This window comes from Sminthopsis crassicaudata, chromosome X (assembly GCF_048593235.1).
Source record: "Sminthopsis crassicaudata isolate SCR6 chromosome X, ASM4859323v1, whole genome shotgun sequence".
Classification (NCBI taxonomy): domain Eukaryota; kingdom Metazoa; phylum Chordata; class Mammalia; order Dasyuromorphia; family Dasyuridae; genus Sminthopsis; species Sminthopsis crassicaudata.
In genome coordinates this window covers 5,174,898-5,195,356 of record NC_133623.1, presented here as the reverse complement: position 1 = coordinate 5,195,356, position 20,459 = coordinate 5,174,898, and the positions used below count along the sequence as shown (strand labels likewise).

General features: G+C 50.2%; 2 protein-coding genes and 1 non-coding gene across 3 annotated transcripts in view; 2 read left to right on the top strand and 1 right to left on the bottom strand.

Annotated features, from left to right (window-relative positions):
• Window positions 1–20,459, bottom strand: part of RRAGB (Ras related GTP binding B) — a 133,839-nt gene that overhangs the window by 58,068 nt on the left and 55,312 nt on the right. The gene's annotated exons all lie outside the window — the stretch shown is intronic.
• On the top strand, window positions 2,821–2,892 carry TRNAE-UUC (transfer RNA glutamic acid (anticodon UUC)). The gene has a single exon. It is a non-coding gene; the product is annotated as a tRNA-Glu (tRNA).
• LOC141548647 (regulator of cell cycle RGCC-like) lies at window positions 5,012–18,703 on the top strand. The gene is made up of 6 exons (XM_074277658.1): window positions 5,012–5,146; window positions 10,606–10,798; window positions 16,515–16,679; window positions 16,860–16,940; window positions 17,557–17,619; window positions 18,353–18,703. The coding sequence occupies exons 1-6, from the start codon at window positions 5,012–5,014 to the stop codon at window positions 18,358–18,360; spliced, it is 645 nt and encodes a 214-aa protein (XP_074133759.1). The 3' UTR covers window positions 18,361–18,703.

Sequence of the window (20,459 nt, the reverse complement as noted above, 5' to 3'; positions counted from 1 at the left end):
TTTTTCTGTGTCTGGGTCTGTGTGTGTATGTCTGTCTGTCTCTGTCTCTCTCTTGCCCTCTGTCTCTGTTTTTGTGTCTGTCTGTCTGTCTCTCGCTCTGTTTTTCTGGGTCTGAGTCTGTGTATGTATGTCTATCTGTCTCTGCCTTTGTCTCCCTCTCTGTCTCTGTCCTTTTGTCTCTCTCTGTCTGTCTCTCAGTTTCTGTTTTTCTGTCTCTGTCTGTCTTTCTCTGTTTCCGTCTCCTTCTGTGTCTCTCTTGCCCTCTGTCTCGGTTTTTCTGTGTCTGTCTGTCTGTCTCTCCCTCTGTTTTTCTGGGTCTGAGTCTGTGTGTATATCTCTATCTCTCTCTGCCTTTGTCTCTCTCTCTGTGTGTCTGTCTGTTTCTCAGTTTCTGTTTTTCTGTCCCTGTCTGTCTGTCTTTCTCTGTTTCCGTCTCCTTCTGTGTCTCTCTTGCCCTCTGTCTCAGTTTTTCTGTGTCTGAGTCTGTGTGTGTATGTATGTCTGTCTGTCTCTGCCTTTGTCTCCATCTCTGTCTCTCTCTGTCTCTGTCCGTTTGTCCCTCTCTGTGTGTCTGTCTGTCTCTCGGTTTCTGTTTTCTGTCCCTGTCTGTCTGTCTTTCTCTGTTTCTGTCCCTAATGTTTCTCTCTGACTCCCTGTCTCCGTTTTTCTGGGTCTGAGTCTGTGTGTATATCTCTATCTGTCTCCCTCTCTGTCTCTGTCCCTTTGTCTCTCTCTGTCTGTCTCTCAGTTTCTGTTTTTCTGTCCCTGTCTGTCTTTCTTTCTCTGTTTCCGTATCCTTCTGTGTCTCTCTTGCCCTCTGTCTCAGTTTTTCTGTGTCTGAGTCTGTGTGTGTATGTATGTCTGTCTGTCTCTGCCTTTGTCTCCCTCTCTGTCTCTCTCTGTCTCTGTCCTTTTGTCTCTCTTTCTCTGTCTGTCTCTCGGTTTCTATTTTTCTGTCCCTGTCTGTCTGTCTTTCTCTGTTTCTGTCCCTAATGTTTCTCTCTGACTCCCTGTCTCTGTTTTTCTGTGTCTGGGTCTGTGTGTGTATGTCTATGTGTCTCTGCCTTTGTCTCCCTCTCTGTGTCTCTCTGTCTCTGTCCTTTTGTCTCTCTCTGTGTGTCTGTCTGTCTCTCGGTTTCTGTTTTTCTTTCCCTGTCTGTCTGTCTTTCTCCGTTTCTGTCTCCCCGTGTGTCTCTTGCCCTCTGTCTCTGTCTCTGCCTTTGTCTCCCTCTCTGTCTCTGTCCTTTTGTCTCTCTGTGTGTGTCTGTCTGTCTCTTGGTTTCTGTTTTTCTTTCCCTGTCTATCTGTCTTTCTGTTTCCGTCTCCTTCTGTCTCTCTCTTGCCCTCTGTCTCCATTTTCTGTGTCTGTCTGTCTGTCTTTCCCTCTGTTTTTCTGTGTCTGAGTCTGAGTGTATATCTCTGTCTCTGCCTTTGTCTCTCTTTCTTTGTCTGACTCTCGGTTTCTGTTTTTCTGTCCCTGTCTGTCTGTCTTTCTCTGTTTCCCTCTCCTTCTATGTCTCTCTTGCCCTTTGTCTCGGTTTTTCTGGGTCTGTCTGTCTTTCTCTCCTTCTGTTTTTCTGCCTCTGAGTCTGTGTATATATCTCTATCTGTCTCCCTCTCTGTCTCTGTCCTTTTGTCTCTTTCTCTGTCTGTCTCTCAGTTTCTGTTTTTCTGTCCCTGTCTGTCTGTCTTTCTCTGTTTCTGTCCCTAATGTTTCTCTCTGACTCCCTGTCTCTGTTTTTCTGTGTCTGGGTCTGTGTGTGTATGTCTGCCTGTCTCTGCCTTTGTCTCCCTCTCTGCCTCTCTCTGTCTCTGTCCTTTTGTCTGTCTCTCAGTTTCTGTTTTTCTGTCCCTGTCTGTCTGTCTTTCTCTGTTTCCATCTCCTTCTGTGTCTCTCTTGCCCTTTGTCTTGGTTTTTCTGGGTCTGTCTGTCTTTCTCTCCTTCTGTTTTTCTGGCTCTGAGTCTGTGTGTATATCTCTATCTGTCTCCCTCTCTGTCTCTGTCCTTTTTTCTCTCTCTCTCAGTTTCTGTTTTTCTGTCCCTGTCTGTCTGTCTTTCTCTGTTTCTGTCCCTAATGTTTCTCTCTGACTCCCTGTCTCTGTTTTTCCGTGTCTGAGTCTGTGTGTGTATGTCTGTCTGCCTGTCTCTGCCTTTGTCTCCCTCTCTGTCTCTCTCTGTCTCTGTCCTTTTGTGTCTCTCTCTGTGTCTTTCTGTCTCTCGGTTTCTGTCTGTCTTTCTCCGTTTCTGTCTCCCTTGTGTCTCTTGCCCTCTGTCTCCGTTTTTCTGTCTCCGGGTCTCCCTCTGTTTTTCTGAGTCTGAGTCTGTGTGTGTCTCTCCCTCCCTCTGTCTCTGTTTTTCTGTGTCTTTGTGTCACTTGCCCTCCTCTTTGTCTCTAGATCAAGGTGTGGGCTTCTCGAGCAGACGCCTGGCTCAGAAGGAGGCTGGTGGGGCCTCCCGGTCGGTACCATCAGGCGAGATCCGGCGCCTCCGGCGGGCTCAGGGTGTCCTGACAGATGCCAGTGTGGAGAGCGTGAGCTTTGCCTCCCAGGACTTTTGCCTGTGAGAGGTTCTCGATAAAATATTCATCAAACAAAGGCACGCCGCTCTCTCGCCTCTCTGAGGACAGCTTCTGTCCCTGCTCCGTTCTTCACATAAACAGTGCCGGGGAGCTTCGGAAGGGACACTGAGGCAGAGACAGAGAAATCCAGAACAAGGTGTCCCAGGCAGATAGGGGAGCAGAGTAGCGGGGCCAGGGAGGCCGGAGCTAGACAGGAAATGTTTCTTTAAAAGAGCAATGACGACACACCCACTCAGCAGCTTCCCATATGGTCTAGCGGTTAGGATTCCTGGTTTTCACCCAGGCGGCCCGGGTTCGACTCCCGGTATGGGAAAGAGCTTCTTTTCCTCCCTTTTTAAACTGGCTTTAGCATGGTTTCATGGGAAAGTCAATTCCTTGGAGCTCAAACCGGCCGTCCCCTGGTGCACAAAGTTCTCTTTGGACAGGAAGGGCAGCCACCTGCCGCCTGAGCGGGGCCCCCAGGTGCCCGTGTGGGCACCCTCCCCACAGTGCCAAAACCTGGCAAGGGAAGCAGGGCTTTGGAAGACTGACTGGTCTGCGGAGTTGGCTCTAAGGCATCCGGGGCCAGGTCTCCTTTGTACAGTGGTCTCCCCTTCTTCAATGTCTGCCCCCATCCAAATGATCTTCCTAAAACACGGATCTGATGCTCACTCGCATGCTCTCTCTGTTCCTTTGTCTGTGTGTCTCTCTTTCTCTCTGTTTGTCTGTGTGTCTGTCTCTACCTTTCTCTGTTGCTCCTTCTCTGTCTCTCTGTTCCTCTCTTCTTCTCTCTGTTCCTGTCTGTGTGTCTGTCTCCTCTCTCTCTGTTCCTCTGTCCCTCCCTCTCTGTCTCTCTGCTCTTCTGTCTGTGTCTCTCCATCTCTATCTCTCTGTCTCTCCGCTGCTCTGTCTCTGTCTCTCTGTTCCCTTCTGTCTCTTCTCTCTCTCTGTTCCTCTGTCCCTCCCTCTCTGTCTCTCCACTCCTCTGTCTCTGTCTCTCTGTTCCCTTCTGTCTCTTCTCTCTCTCTGTTCCTCTCTCTGCCTCTGTCTCTCTGGGTCTCTCCATGTCTATCTCTCTGTCTTGGTCTCTGTCTCTCTGCTCCTTTCTGTTTCTCTCTCCCTCTTTCTCTTTCTCCCTCTGTCTCACACACAAAGCACGCACATACACAGGCATAAAACCTCCCGTGGCTCTTTACTGCCCCTTAGAGGGGGAAAACCCAAACTGCTGCCTGTGACTGTGAGGCCTGCAATCTGGCTCTCATCTCCCTCCCAGGGTCATTCCTTAGTCTGTCCCTCGCTTCCTGCTGTCCCAGCCATTCTAGCGCCACTCCATCCCCTTGCATCCGGGCCTTTGAAAAAGGAGGCCTTCCTCACAGCTGCCACTTCAGGTCTCTGCCCGGAACCTCCATGTCCCACAGTAACACCTTCTCTGCCCCCTCACAGTCCCTTCTGCTCACTCTGCAGAGGCTTGCCCGGCTGTGCTCTCGGCAGCAGCTGTCCCCAAGCTTCCCATCTGTCCCAAAAGCCCCCATGGCTCCCTTTCAACCCCAACCCTCTCGGCAGAGAACTCTGCCTCGCATTTCCCAGACAAAATCAGAGGACGTTCACCATGGGCTCCGTGTCCTCCCCTCTTCCTCGGGTGCCTTGCCCCACTGACTGCTCCTTTGCTCCCGTGTCCCATGAAGACGCAGCCTCGCTTCTGAGCCAGGCCCAATCCTCATGCACGTGTGGCCCAGTTCCTTCTGCAGATCGCCCTGTCCGGCATCCTCCCTCTCCCACTCAGCTTCGATCTTCCCTTTCTTTTGGCTACTTCCCCACTGCCCATGAACATGTCTCCCCCCCAAAAAAAAAGAAGCCTCAACAGCCTCCCCAGATCCTTCCATCCCCGCTAACCACAGTCACAGAGGCTGCCTGCCATAGGGCCTTCGCTCTCCTCAACCCTTTGCAATATGGCTCTGGCCTCATCACTCCCCCCAAACCCCTCTTTCCAAAGCTCTTGGTGCCCTCCTAGTTGCCAAATCCAATGGCCTTCTCCTAGTCCTCATTCTTTTGGGCCTCTCTGTGGCCTCTGACACCGTGGATGCCCTCTCCAGCTCAATTTGCTCTTCTCTCAAGGTTTACGGCTTACCCCCCTTTCCCAGTTCTCCCCCCCCCCCCCGCCCTGCTTCTCTGTCCCTTTTGCTGGCTCTCCCTCCAGATCCCGCCCTCTAAAGACGGCATCCCCCAGGGCTCTGTCTTGGGCCCTCTGCCCTTCTCCCTCCATCCTGCTTCACTGGTTGAGCTCACCAGCTCCTGTGGATTTAATGGCTCTCTCTATGCCGACGATTGTCAAGCGGTGGCCTGTGCCCACTTCTGCCCCCACTCTTAACGCCAGGGCAAAAAAATACTCAAAGCAGCTCCCCACTCAGAGAAAACTGACAGCTTGATGTGGCCTGGGACGCCAAGCAGGGACAATGAAGGCCGGGGCTCCTGGACCTCTCCTCAAGCCCGCTCTGCCCCCTCAAGCAGGGCAGGTCATTGCCACCAAGGAGGAGGAGGGCACACGCCAAAGCACTTTGGGCAAGAGGGATACACTACTCGGCAGCAAAGTGAGGGCCAGGGAGGGGATGGGATTTTGCTCATATTAGCAGCAGAGTGGGGGCTAGAAAAACCAGGTCTGCAATGCTGGGAAGGAATGAAGGAATGGAGGGAAGGAGGGAAAAAGGAAGGGAGGAAGAAAGGAAAGAAGGAAGGGAGGGAGGGAGGCAAGAGGGAAGGAAGGGAGGAAGAAAGGAAGGAAGGAGGGAGGGAGGAAGCAATAGAGTGAGGGAGGGAGCCAAGGCGTGAAACGAGGGATGCTGAGCTGGAACTCAGTAAATGACAGTAGGGAAGATGGACAGCACTAGGTTGTCCATGAGAGAAGGAAGGTCCAGCCGCAATGATAATGGAGCCACGCTCTTGGAAGAGCGATAAGCACCATGGGGGTCAGCTGCCCATCCCCCTGACCCTGGGAGTGGGAACAGTGCCATGAGAACCAGGGGACAGGCTGGCAAACGACGCAGCATGGTCTGGGAAGAGCGAGACGTCGTGGAGTGGGGAGGAACGGTGTTTGCACCCTGTTCCAGTGGCCCTATTTGTTCTGACTCCCCCCCCATACTTCGGATAACTAGGCCTGCCAATTGTGGGAGTGAGAAGGAGAGTGAGCCTCCCCCCTGCCAGGGCTTTCCCCATCATCGTCCCAGCAAGCAGTGGGAAGGCTATAGTGCCACCATCTTTCCTGACTTGATGAGAAGGCCTAGTCCTGGGATACCGTGGCTTCCACCAATCTGCTTGTTCTTTTTAGCTTGGCCCATCAGCATGGACCCTTTGGGCAGGTACCTGGCTAATGGCTGGGGCCAAGTAATGGTTCTGGGAGATCTTATTTCATAGACACGGATCCCACTCCCTCACTGGAAGGGTCCTTGGAAACCATCGCCATCCCACAACTTCATTTTATGGATAGCTTGGGGCCTGGCAAAAAGAGACATGTACCTCTGTCCCACAGAGAGCTGCCAGTATTAAAGTTAGGGTGGAAGGGGAATGAGATACAACATGTCAACATGACGTGAGGTAGAGGCCTGCAAGGGGTCAACGAGAGAGCCCCAGAGACCTTTGAAGAAGGAGAGGAATTAGCTGGAGCACGGAGAAGCAAGCCAGGTCTCCCACTCCCCATCCTCTCCTCTAACCCCAGCTGCCAATCTGACCGGGCGAATGGCCTGCTTCATCCCTCAGGGTCTCTTCCCCTGCTCAGTGAGCCCTGTTTTCTGAATCCACAAGGCAGCCAGTAAGGGCTCCTCCACCACTAAGGAATCAATGATAGGGTGCCTGGAGTTCCCGCTGCCTGAGCCCGGCCTGGCCACACAAGGTGGACAGCTCTAGGGACTGTTGGCTGTCTTCCACTTACTGCCACAGAGTTACCTGATGAGCCAGCCTCAGAAGGCCGCCAAGTCCAAATGAGGACACTAAGATCACGTAGTAAACGGCCAAGCCAGAATTTGAACCCAATACCTGTGCCTTCAAATCTAGTGTTCTTTTGGAAACGCAGGAACGAATGGAGACGAGCTAGTGGGGAAGTGTCAAGAGCAGCCAGCTGAAAGTAGCAGCCAGCCACGAGAGCCTCTTCCCTGAAAGGGAACCCTGGCTCCCGGCTTAGAAGAAGTTTTTAGGGGACAAGTACTGCCACTGCTGGGGCTGAATTGTACCCACTGGAGAGCACCAGAGCAGTCTGGGACCCGGCTGGGGGCTTTAGCTCTATTTCAGCTCATCGCTATGATCCAATCCTTCCTTGCACAAGACATCTGGAAGTGGGCGGCCAGGAAGCAAAAGCTGGGGGAGGCAATTTCAGGGAAATAGGAACTTCAGGAAAAGAGGAAGTCTCCATCAGACCTCGGCTGCCTTGTCACCCTGGAAGATCCCTCTATCCCCACACCCAGCCCCATTCTTCCCATGGGTGCTCAAGTGACTCCTGGGGTCTAGACAGCCATCCTTCAGTCCTCTCGGGCCCTCCTTCAGAATGTCTGGCCTTCTCCTCCATACCCCTGCTTTTCACCTCTATTTTATGAGTCACCTCCTCCTATCAGAATGTGAGCTCTTTGAGGGTGGGGACCGGCTCACGATGTGCTCGCACTTCTATTTCCAGGGCTTAGCATGGGGCAGCGCTGGGCACGGACCAGTCCCTTAAATGCTTTGTGCCTCGACTCATGTGACTAAATCTGAACTTTCCTCCAACACTTGCTAGCTGTGCAATCCTGAACATGTCAAACAACTTCTTTAAGTCTCAGTTTCCCCTTCTGTAAAACAGGGATAGTCAGAGCATTTAGCTCCCAGAATTGTCATCAGGGCCAAAGGGACTGATACGTGATACATCCTTGGCATCTTTACCATGCTCTAGAGTGGTGAGCTATGGTGACCCCATCAAAGGGAAATCAAATCATCAGGTCTCTCAAGCCCCTCATGCTGTCCTCCGTTCTCATTTTAGCAATATAATAGCTGAGGGGAAAGGCAGGGGAGATCATATTAGGAAACAAGGCCTTTAATTCCCTTTCCCAAAGATCTCCCCTGCCGCCCCCTATAGTTGAGGAAGAAACTCAAGAAGAAGACATTGCCATTTGCTTTCTTACCTGTTTCTTTCTGTTTTTTGGCCCTCTGTCTATGGTACTGGGCAATTCTGGCCCCTCTGGGAGAAGAAAACATCAAAAGAATTAAGCGAGTCTCCTCCCGCGTCACCATGTGGTATCTGTGCTATCCAGGCTGGAGAATTGGGCCGGACCAGACAAGGCACTTGGATCCTTCCAAAGGAAGGCCATACAAGCAGTAGGAAGCTGGGAGCCAAGCCTGGCATCTGTCTAGATGTCCCTGGGACAGCAAGGGCCAATGGGAGACATGGTGACTAGTCTTCATGGCGATGGCAGTGTTGGGGGGGGGGGTTCAAAGGAAGGTACGGTTCCCTAGGACCAAGTAAGGGGGGTGGTGTGTACTGTGCAGGCCAGGCAAGTCATTTGACCTCTCTGAGGTAGTTTCCTCACTTTAAATATGGACACAATAATAGCAGATGCTTTTTCCAGGGTTGTTTGGAAAATCTGACTTGGTAACACAGCAGAAAGTGCACTGTAAGAATGAGTGGCTAAACAGGAGGATTTCAGAAAGGCCTGGAGAGACTTACAGGAACTGATGCTGAGTGAAATGAGCAGGACCAGAAGATCACTATACACTTCAACAACAATACTGTATGAGGACCAATTCTGATGGATGAGGCCCTCTTCAACCATGAGATGAACCAAATCAGTTCCAATAGAGCAGTAATGAACTGAACCAGCTACTCCCAGCGAAAGAACTCTGGGAGACGACTATGAACCACTACATAGAATTCCCAATCCCTCTATTTTTGTCTACCTACATTTTGTTTTTCCTTCACAGGCTAATTGTACACTATTTCAAAGTCTGATTCTTTTTGTACAGAAAAACAACTGTATAGACATGTATACATATATTGGATTTAATTTATACTTTAACATATTTAACATTTATTGATCTATCTGCCATCTGGGGGAGGAGGAGAAAAATTAGAACAAAAGGTTTGGCCATTGTCAATGCTGTATATCCATGCAAATATCTGGTAAATAAAAACTATTATAATAAAAATTAAAAAAAAAAAAAAGAATGAACAGCTATCATTGTCATTGCCACCATCACCATCCTCATAATTCCTCATTGCTCCTTGAGCAAAGAAATAATAGGGTGGAGCCAAGTAAAGCGGCAGTGCCCTCTAGACTACACTAAAGGGTTCTGGGACTCAGCAAATTGCAGCAAAGGCCAGGCGCAGAAAAAAAAAGTGGGGGCAGGAAGAGAAAAAGGAGAGTCAGAAGTCTTGCTGTAGGGGCCAGATGCTCCCTTTACAATGAGGGCCAGGAAAAGCCTGAGAAGGAATGGGTAGCAGTCCTTGGGGGCCTTGCTTCCTGACCCAGCCTCCATCAGCTGATGAAGGCAGCACAAGGATGACTGGAAGTGTTCTAGAGAAGAGGTGATGGATGCTCAGAGAGGAGAGGGTACACCCCAGAGAACCGCAACTACTAAGTAGCGGAGGCAAGCCTCAGACTCAGGTCCTCTGATATCGGAGTCACCTGTCTTTTGGCTTAAAGGTTGGGACTTGTTCTTGGATTGGGGGATTTATTTCTTTATTTAATATTGATTTAATTTTATTTTCTCAAGCATACTTTATTTTTGCAAATATATGTAAAGATAGTTGTCAACATTCATTTTTTGTAAAACTTTGTATTCTAAGTTTTTCTGTCCCTTATCTTCTCCCCTCTCCAAGAGAGCAATCTTATATAGGTTAAATATGTACAATTATTTTAAACATATTTCTGTATTTCTCGTGTTGTACAAGAAAAATCAGGCCAAAAAGAAAAAAAAAAAAAAAAAAAGAAACAAACACAAGATGGAAGAAAAAAAAAAAAACACAAGAAAGAAACAAAAAACAAACAACAACAAAAAGGTGAAAATACTGTGCTGTGATCCACATTCCGAGGATGGCGGTTTCCATCTAATTTGGGGGCTTTCCACAGGTGGCATTTTCTATCAGATTTGGGGGCTTTCAATGGCACCCACTATTCATCCCTCCCTCTCGGGTACACGGTACACGTGTTTTGTGTCCCTCACTAGAATGTACATTTCCTGAGGTCACAGATTGGCATCTTTTGGGCCCTTCCCCCGACTTTCTGCCCAGTAGGAACTCATGGAACCAATGGGTCAATGCTCTCTGGACCTGGATCTAAATTCAAGGCTCGAGAGACCTTAGCGGCCAATTTGTCTGAATTTGTCACATTGGCCGGCAATGGGCCGAGGGTTAAGAACTCGGTGGCGGAAGGGGGTTCTCAAAGGTCCTATTGTTGGCGGGGCAGACGTCCCCCATTTTGATGAGGAGGCTCCAAAGTCTGCCATCGTGGGCCAGATGTACACACTTCTGTGGCCTTCCACTGTGGTCTTATTCTGAAGGGGGGAAAGCGGCGGAGTACTTCCGAGGAGGGAGGGTTCGGTGCGCCGGCACCACCGAATTTGGGGAACGCCGGAAGGGATGGCCAAGATGAAGAAACAAAGGTGGGGAAGCGCTGCAGAAGTCCTGCGACCACGTTGGCTCAGTTGCTCTAGCCACAAAGTGGGAACCACAAAGACTCAGCATCTTCCACAAACTCCAAGTTGGTTTGTTTTTGTGGGCCATTAATAGAGTCTCAAGGCATCAGCCCAACCCTTCCCGGCCCACAGCAACACTTGTACCTTGGAAACCTCCATTTTTCCTTTTTTGGTCCTCCAGTTTCTCAACTCAGCTACTTTAACCTGGTCCTCTGGGTCTCACTTCCTGCCAATGCAGGAGGATGAACCACAAGACCTCTAGGGGACTTGGCACGTGTCAGCATCCGGGCACCTCGGGCTTATCGGGGGTGGGGGGGGGAGCGAGGGAACACTGCCGCCTGTCGCCCCCAGACCGCCAGGAGGAGAAGCGGAACGCTGCGGTGCCGTGACCCCACGGTAGGGCGCGAGCCGGTGGAGAGCGCCTTCGGAGTCGGCGTGTGATTGGCTGGCAGGAAGAGGGGGCGTGGCCTCGGCCTTTAATTTGTGGCGCCCGCTCCGCTGCCCCAGTGCTCCATTCCTGCCCGCGCGTATTCTGACCGCCGTCCCGGACCGCACCTCCATCCCCATGGCTTCGCAAGGCATGGACCCGAAAGGTTAGTGCGGCGGGATGGCCCCGGGAAGGGAGCTGCCGAGTCCCCGGCTCCCGCCCCCGGCCCTGGGTCCCGGGCGCCCGGACCCCAGCCCTCAGCCCCCGACCCCCGACGTCTGGCTTCCGGATTCCCGCCCCCAACCCCTGGCTCCTGGCCCCCTTTCTGCCCTGCGAAGGGCGAGCAGGCGGTAGCGTCTGGGCAGGGAGGGGTCCCCCCCCCAAGTTCAGTCATCCCCCTGCCTCCTCCTGACAAAGGCGGCCAAGTAAGGGCTCCGCCATTTTCGGGAGCCCGCATAAGGGGAGCCTTTAGGGGTTGGTGGGAGCTTAGGGGTAGACGGAGGAGAGAGAGGGAGGGAATCCCAAGCACAGGAACGGGGAGGGGGGTGTTGGGGTAGAAAGCATCCCGGAGTGCAATGCTCCCGTTTGGTAGGGGAGGAGACCAGGGGCCGCTGGGACGGTTTGTAAGGAAGAGAACGTCGATTTGAACCCATTTTCTCGGTCCCAAACTCGGGCCTCCTTCCACTAATGACAGAGACTTGCAGGGAAAATCCTGCCCAACGTGGAGCCCCAAGCTTCTCCAGGGGAGCGGGTGCCTCGAGGCAGACCCCCTCGGGACCTGAGGGTCCTCCTCTGCCAGAAAACGGGGCTACACCACGGGAAGGGCTCTTGGGTTCCACATATCCCATCGAGCAAGCGATGAGCATTTATTAACCACCTACTATTTGCCTTTGGACGAAAGGAGGCATTGGGAAAAGGCAGAAATGAGGAAACAGATTGTGGGCTGGGCTGCTAGCGTGTGGTGGTGGAGAGGAAAGGTGGGGGGTGGGCTCAAATGCAGAACGGTGGGAAAGGCTTGCTTGCTGGAGCTGAAAAGGCCAAGTGGGAATCAGTTCAGGAAGGCCTTCAATGCCAGTGAATTGTAGAGTAGTAGGGAGTCATTGAGGTTTACAGAGCAGGACACTGACCTCCTCTCCATGAAGGAGCAAAAGTCATTTCAGAGTCTAAGTGAGGCTGGATTGGCAGAGGGAAGAGACAGGACTCCTCTGTCAGAGGGTGGGTAAGAAACGTCAGAGCTGAGGGTGCTGGGCAGAAAGCCGGAGCGTCCAGAGGGTCTGAGAAAGTCATCGAACTTCTCAGTCCCTCGGGCTACTCCCAAAGTTGCAAGATGGGTGGAAATCTGTACTGGGGGAGGGAGCTAGCTCCCAGGGAGGTCTCCATATAGGAAACCCCAGGCCCCTCAGAGGGCTTCAGGTTGCTGCGCCTGCTGGCTCTCTTTCCCGGCACACCCCATGCCATCCACCGTACTGCACTCCACCCCGTAGGGAAGAGCTCAAAATCTCCTTCCCAGGTCCCAGTTTTCAAAATACTGTGGAGAGATGCCCTTTCTCAGGGGTTAAAAATGAAACAAGCCACGCTGAATATTCTGGACCCACAAAGCTTGCCTTGGTTGCCTTTGATCTCGGCTTAGCTTTTTGGTTTGCTTTGGTGTAACAGAGGCCAGGTTTCTGTTTGTTCTTTTGTTCTTTTGTGCCTGGGGGCATCTAGGAGGATTGCCAGGGGCCTGGAGGCTGGATGGACCTGAGTCCCAATTCCATTTTAAACACCTAACATCTGTCTGCTTCCGTTTCCTCATCTGTAAAATGGGAATAATAATAGCAAATTCCCAGGCTTCTTGTGAAGTTCAAATGAAATACTTCTAAAGTGCTTAGCACAAGGCCTGGCACATAGTAGGTCTTTAAAAGCCGCTTGTTTTCCCCATTCTCTTTCCCTTTGCTTGTTTGGTTAAGAGCTGCTCTTCCTGGAGAGGGAGAGGGGCTTTTATTAGAAAGCACTTGCCTTCCCAGAAGTCATTGACCCTGAGGTGGCAGGTTAGCCTTGGCACTAGGACCCTCCGTTTTCGGGTGAGCCCAGAGACTTAGTTCTTCGGGGGTTAGAACAGGAAGATGAGCCATTTGTCAGTAGGAGAGAGCTGCCAAGCCCTGAGCTGGGGGAGGGGAGTAAAGGAAGATCTGGGGCTGGGGGAACCCCCGAGCTGGACCTGGAGGGGGGAGTAGGAAGTTGCTGAGAAAGAAGAGGAGGAAGGACCGGGGCCCCAAGGAATATGGTGGGGGCAGGGAAGAGGCCAGTCTGGCTACAATGGAAACTGCCCAGGGAGACTCACTTCCAGCTGGTCAATGAGGGACAGAAAAACTACACCCAGAGAAGGAACACTGGGAATTGAGTGTAAACTGTTAGCACTACTGTCTCTCTACCCAGGTTACTTGTACCTTAACGTGCAACAAGAAAATGGGATTTACACCCATATATTGTATCTAGATTATACTGTACCACATGTAAAATGTATGGGATTGCCTGTCATCTAGGGGAGGGAGTAGAGGGAGGGAGGGGATAATTTGGAAAAATGAATACAAGGGATAATGTTGTAAAAAATTACTCATGCATATATACTGTCAAAAATTTATAATTATAAAATTAAAATTTAAAAAAAAAAAAAAAAAAAAAAAAAAAAGGAAAACTACCCATGGAGGAAGGATGGGAGATAAGGTTGGCTACAGGGAGGGTGGGGCTGTATCAGGCAAGGCAGGCCGAGGATTGGGAATAGGTGCCCACCCAAAGGACTCTGGGCTACTGGAGGTTTTCTCTGAAAGCCGACACTGCCACCATGAAAGTGGGTTGGAGGGGAGGTCCCCGTGGAAGAAGGGGCTGGAGGGAGGATGGTTGTGAGCCAGCAGAGCTAGGCTAGGACCTTCTGGAACTAATGGCGCCCAGGACTAGCCTAGACCATCGAGATGGGAAGGATGGGGCTGTGGAAGAGACAGGAAAAAGGGACCAGATTTCCTAACTGCCCGTCTAAGTTGATTTGCCACTTTGGTACCCGGGAAAATGGGGTTCCACTGAGCTGGAGCTAGGGCCAGGAAAGGGGGAAGCAGTTTGGGGAGGTAGGTGCTAATGGATTCCTTTGGGGACAAGTGGAATTGGAGATGGGGGAGAATCCAGGGGGAGCCATGCTGTCCAGATCATCGAAGGAGATGGCTGGGGTGCATGGGAGAGATCATTCTCAATAAACATGTATTAAGTGCCCTCTGTATGCTTGCTGTAAAAAAAGGTAGATAGTCCCCACCCCAAAGAAGCTCGCGGCCCAATGGGGGATAAAAAAAAGCAGCTAGGTACAGGATAAATAGGGCATGAGCAACTGAGGAAGGGCCAGGTATGGAGAGCATTCGGGGAAGGCTTTATGTGAAAGACCAGCTTTTACTCACCCTTCAAAGGAAGCCAGGGAGGTCAGTAGTTAGAGTTCAGGAGGGAAGAAGGTGGTTCACAGAGTAGGAGGTATTCTGGGAGTTGGGGTTTAGAGAGAAGGGAGAGGGAAGGGCCACACACAAGTGGGGCTTAGCAGATATAACATTAGAATTGGAGTCAAGGACCTCAACTTGGACTGAAGGATCCTGTACAAGTCATTTTACCTCTACCTGCCTTAGTTTCCTCAACTATAGAACACAGGTTAATATCTATCTCCCAGGATTGTCTCAAGGATCAAATGAGATAGTTATAAAGGTCTAACTAAGTGCCTGGCATGCAGTAAGTAGAGGAAAGGGAATAGCTACTAGCTGTGCGCCTTGTTAAAAATGTTTCTGCCCCTGCCCGACTCTAGCCCTCCCCCTGACTCTGTCTCTGTCCCTATGTGCACCCCTGCTCCTGCCCCTGCCTTTCATTGGCCAGCCTTGCCAAGAACACATCGCTTCAGGGTGGTCCCATGTGGGCGCCAGCAGTAGAGGGCCTTCCTTGATGCTCCCTCTCTTGCTCAAGTCTTCAAATCACCATTTCTGAAGGGGAGCAGGTTGTAATGGATGTCTCCCATCGTTTCTACTCCCCTGCTGTGGTCAGAGGGGCTAGCCTTCCAAAGACTGCAGTGATCCTCTAGCCAGGGGGGTTGGAGAAGGATCCACTGGGATACTGATGGGAAGCAGGGCCTTTTCACCTTGTTTGTGCTCTGGACCCCCTTCTGGTGCCCTGGTGAGGAAGCCAGGAGACCCTTACTCACGATCAGGTTGAGAAATGCATATAAAATGATACCGAGACTTACTAAGGAAACCAAGTCTACTGAGAGAGTTATTGAAGTATTAAAAACACAAATTTTCAGCCCTTGTTTGTGCCCCGGGCATCCTCGAGCAACCTGGCGAGGAAGCCGGGAGACCCCTGCTCACGATCAGGTTGGGAAATGCATATAAAGTGATACTGAGACTTATTAAAGAAACCAAGGCTACTGAGAGAGTTATTGACAATGTTAAATTTTGAATTTCATTGAGTTATTTTGAATTTAATTTTGATAAATTTAAATTTGAATTGAAAATAGTGAAAATCCAGATCTAATGGAATCCTATAGAGTATTTAAGAGTTACAGGTGTGAAGCACAAACACACACACACACACACACACACACACTGGACACAGAAAAAAGTAGGAAGAGAATGAATGGCTAGCTAAACTTCCCAACGCAGGGCAGAGAGACAGGAACTGAAAAATTATTGATACCTTCTACACTGAAATCAATTTCAGTAAGTGGTTATTAGTGAGTTCAGTTGGTTAGACTCCTGGCCGATGTTCATTTTTTAATAAAATCAGCCCCTCTGGTCCCAGTGGATCCATAATCTTATTAACGTGGAAGAGTTCCCACTGATGATGCACCCAAGCCCACTGCTCATTCTGAGTACCTCTCAGCCGTGGCCTCCCCTAAATTGCCCGGGGCCGGGTAGTAGGGCACCTGGTGGACAGGGGAAGAAGGGATCATAACCTCTTGACATTATGTGGCCAGAATACCCATGGCCGCTACAGGCTGCCCTCTGTTGGCCCTTGCTCTCGTTAGCTGAGCGGCCCATCTTTGGGTTTGTTTGGAGTCAAGATGGAGCCTCTCCGTTCTCGCCGTATGGGGACCCCATTGATTGTTAGGCGGGGATCTCACACAGCCAACAGCTCATCGAATGTTTCTGGATAGCTTACGCCCCACTGCCTTCTCTGTCACCATGACTTCAGATGCTAAAAGAAGAGATTGTCTCCCTCTTGCCCTAAATCCTAGTTTGTCCATGAAGACTCCTTCCTTTGGCTAGAGCCTACCTTGAATGCCGCCTCACTTGCTCTTGGTAGCAGCCCCCAACTGTTAGTGATCAGCCTCTCCTCGGAGGCCTTTGTGTATGTGTCACCCCCCCACCCCTGCATAATAATAATACCAGAAGCTTGCCTTCCTATGGTGCCCTAAGGCTCAGATAGTGTTCTAGAGATGCTGTCACCATCAGAGGTGACATCATAGAGAGGCAAGTACTGTTATTCCCGTGTCTGGGGCCGAGGGACATTAAAGATCACGCGGCTAGTTAAGTATCTTGGGGAAGATCTGCATCCCTATCTTCCTGACTCCATACCAGGCCAATTATTTAGCTTGACAAAAATGGAAGCTCTTGAAGGGCAGGAACCGTTTCACCTTTGCCTTCATCTTCCCTAGTGCCTGGCACATGGGAGACACTCAGCAATGCTACGTCAGTTCCCGCTTAGGCCCCAGCTGGAGTCTGGGTTTGGGGAAGATCATGGAGATCCATGGGAGTCAAAGGGCACGTGCTAAAGAAATGGCCTTTCTAGTCTCAGCTAACTCCTGCTGCCTCTGGAAGCACTGCAGGGTTCAGGCTGGCCTCCGTGGCTAACTTGTGGCCCTTGCCCCTCTGCTGTCTCAGTGCTGGGAGACGATGAGCTGCGCTGCCTCCTCAGAGAGCTAGATGAAGTGATTGAAGACTTTGATAACGGCAGCAGCTGTCAGTATGAGGAACATCTGGAAGAGCTCAAGCAGAAGAACAGCCTTGGCCCCGGCGTCTATGACAGCGGCATCGATGAAGCCGAGAGTAAGTCCTGGACCTTTCTGGTGGGTGGGTGCCACCTGGGGTATCCCCTTCCATGGAGCTCACTACCTGTCAGTACCGCATGACAGGGATGGCACTGCTCAGGGAGCAGCCCATCCCTCCTTGTCCCCAGCCTGCCATAAGACTTGGGAGCATCACCCACTGAGCAGACTCTCTCTCCAGGTACCAACCCCTCTCCAGGGAGCAGCTTAAACACCAGTGAAGAAAACATTCACATGCCAGCAACTTCTGCCATTCCCAAAGGTAAGAATCACTGAACACCGTCAGGGATGAGGGGGAAGTCTATAGAAGGTGAAATCGATTTACAAGGAAATGAGGACGGTGGGCTCCGAGGGATTGGCCTGGAACACCCTGGAGGCTATTTCCTGAAGAGGAGGTTTATCCTTAGCAGGCCCCAGGAAGGGGATTATGAGCCAAGCAGCAAATCATGGGGCAGAGCTAACTATGTTCATCCACCTCAAGCACTGAGTGCTGATGTGCTCATGGGAGATACCCCCCCTAAAACTGGAGGGACCAAGAAGAGGGCTTCCCTGAAGCAAAGGGAGGCAGGAAGGACTTAGGTCAGTCAGATGTTGGAAAGGAGGTCCTGCCCATGCACTGAGGAGCCCCTGGAGTGTTGGAGATGGCTCCCACCTGGCGGATGTTGCGGTGTGAGAAGCTGAGCTCTTTTAGGGGCTCCCATTGGGCTCTGGGAGGCATTTCTGATCAAGACAAGATCCAAGACACCTTTCCCCCTCCAAGTTATAGCCCTAAGGCAGAAATCTCCTAAGATCCTACCCTTTTAGACATTCTCAGAGCCCTTTCTCCTGAATCATGGTCCGGGAGCCAGTGCTCAGTCCCATTGTTCTTTCTTGGGCAGCTAAGCTTGGAGACACAAAGGACCTGGAAGATTACATTGCTGACCTCGACAAAGAGCTGGAGGGTAAGTCCATTCTCCGACATGATCCTTGCAACTTGAGGAACACGGGGTGGCTCTGGCCCTTGGCTGAATTTGCCAATGATTTAGAAAGAGGATTTTGGTATAAACGTGGAGTCTAACAGACTTGTGGCCACATCTCTCCACTCGCACCACAACCATCTCGCACTTGGACCACTGCCACAGCTCTTAACCAGTCGGCCCAAATCCAGCCTCAACTGGTCTGCTCAAATCTAGCCTCTCCCTGCTTTAATCCAGCTTCTATATGGCCACGGGAGGAATTTCCCTACAGCTTGGCCCTAACCTTGTCACTTCTCTGTTCATAAAGCTCAGAGGCAAAATGGGATGAAGCAGGAGGCTTCCTATATGGTACGCCTCATGTTGGGTCTCCAGTCTACCCAATTCTCTCTTGCAGCTGATCTCTCATTCAGCTGGAAGAGAAGAACTTTCCTACTCTTAAATAAGACTTGATTCTGAAACTAGATATTTCTTCAGAACCATTCCTTTGGGGTGGGGGAGCCGGTGTGCAGAACCCAAATGTTCAGCATCCTGGGTGTGTCCAAGTTCATGCCTTTCCCCACCACACAAACACTGATCCTTCCAGGGAGGAGGAACCCAGCCTGTAGTTTGCTTGCATCCGGCAGAAGGTTCCTTTACGCACCAGAGTTGACTTGGGTTTTGGAGTCAGCTGATTCAGGATTTCGGAGACTGAACCCCTTCTCTTATTTTCCTCCTTCAGAGATGTAAGAAGCAGCCCTCGATAAAGGTCCTCAGGATGGATTGCTGTAGATACGCCTGCCTGCATCCCCCCCCCCCCCGTGTTTGTTTTCTTCGTGGCCTTCCTCAGAATACCAGAGGGTGAAATCTCAGGGCCAGAGCAAGGGACTTTTCCAGAGAAGAGACCACTGACTGGGAATTGCCAATGTAATCATCCCTAGCACCCTCCGACTCAGTTATGTTATCCAGTAATGCTGCTGTGTCCATAGTTTGCTAGCTGCTATTCTAGCACAAGTTGTATTTTTTTTTAATTTTTTTTATTGTTGTTTTCTTTTTTTCTGGTTATACATGTACATTAAATTTTTCATACGCATTTCTTTGTGTTGGGAGAGAAAAATCAGATTAAAAGGGAAAAACCGCAAGAGAAAAAACATGGAAGAAAAAAGAAAAAAAAAAGTGAACATAGCATGTGTTAATTTACATTCAGTCTCCATAGTTCTTTCTCTGGATACAGATGGTGTTTTCTATCCAAAGTTTATTGGGACTGCCTTGGATGGTTGAACCATTGAGAGGAACTAGGGCTTTCATAGTTGATCATCACACAATCTTGCTATTACTGTATACAGTATATTCCCGGTTCTACTTGTTTCGCTCAGCATCAGTTCGTGCAAATCTTTCCAGATCTTTCTAAAATGCACTTGGTTATCATTTTTCTAGAACAATAATATCTTTTTACTTTCGTTCACCATCGTTCATTCAGCCATTCCCCAATCGATGGGCATTTGTGCCTTTTCCACTTCTTTACCACCACAAAAAGAGCTGCTACAAACAGTTTTGCACATGTGGGACCTTCTCCCTCTTTTAGGATTTCCTTGGGCAACAGACCCAGTAATAGTACTGTTGGATTACAGGGTATGCACAGTTTTATGGCCTTTTGAACATAGTTCCAGATTGTTCTCCAGTATGCTTGGATCTGTTCACAACTCCACCGACAATGTATCAGTGTCCCAGTTTTTCCACATCCCCTCCAACATTTATCAATATCTTTTCCTGTCATCTTAGCCAATCTGAGAGGTGGGAGGCAGTACCTCAGAGTTGTTTCAATTTACATTTTTCTAATCGATAGTGATTTAGAGCATTTTTTCATATATTTATAGATGGCTTTAATTTCACCATCTGAAAACTGTCAGTTCATATCCTCTGAGAGGGGTATTTTATGCAGTCACGTTAAGGCCTTGTCCATGCTGTTGGAACCAGTTTGGCTAGTCCAGAGCTCACCTTCTTAAACTTTTTCCACTTGTGACCCCTTTGTGCTCAAGAAATATTTCTGTGATTCCGGCTCGAATCTGAGCTGAGGTGCTCCTGGCAGCATTCATTGGCATTGTATGACGTGAGGATGGGCACAGTGCCAAGTGCCCATTGTGTATTCAGAACCAAGGCTATAGTAAAGTCGCATGATGCACCATGGGCAAGGGCTTCCAGGACCACCTCAGATTCATTCTGAGTTTATGAATTAATTTTTGGTCATTAAGTTCAAAAACTTTTTACTGTTGACAAATTTTTCATGACCCCCTCATCCAGGTATGCACCCCACAGTTTAAGAAGCTTTGGTCTAGGGGCAGCTAGGTGGCGCAGTGGATAGAGCACCAGTTCTGAAGTCAGGAGGATCTGAGTTCAAATGTGGCGTCAGACACTTAACACGTCCTGGCCGTGTGGCCCTGGGCAAGTCACTTAACCCCAATTGCCTCAGCAAGAAAAAAAAAAAAGAAAAAAGAAACTCAAACTTGGGAAAGAGAGCTCCTAACCCAATCCCATTCATTGGAGAAAGGCAGGGCCTTCCTGAAGGTCACCCAGCTCAGAGCCCAGATGTAGCCCCCCCTTCCCTCCCAGGCTGCCCCATGTTTACATAACACACAAAGCTGGGAAGCTTCCCGGCCAAATAGGTTTGTTTTCCTTTTTCAAAGGCTCAGTGGTTGGTGCCTCTTTTTTTTAATCTCTGAGAAGTGAATTCTGGGCCCTTTTAAAAAATACTGATTTCATAAGTGTCCCTAACTCTACATAATTAGCACTGTTCAGTTTCTCCCCCAGCATCCCCCATTCCTTTTCTATTAAGGATGATTTGGTGACAG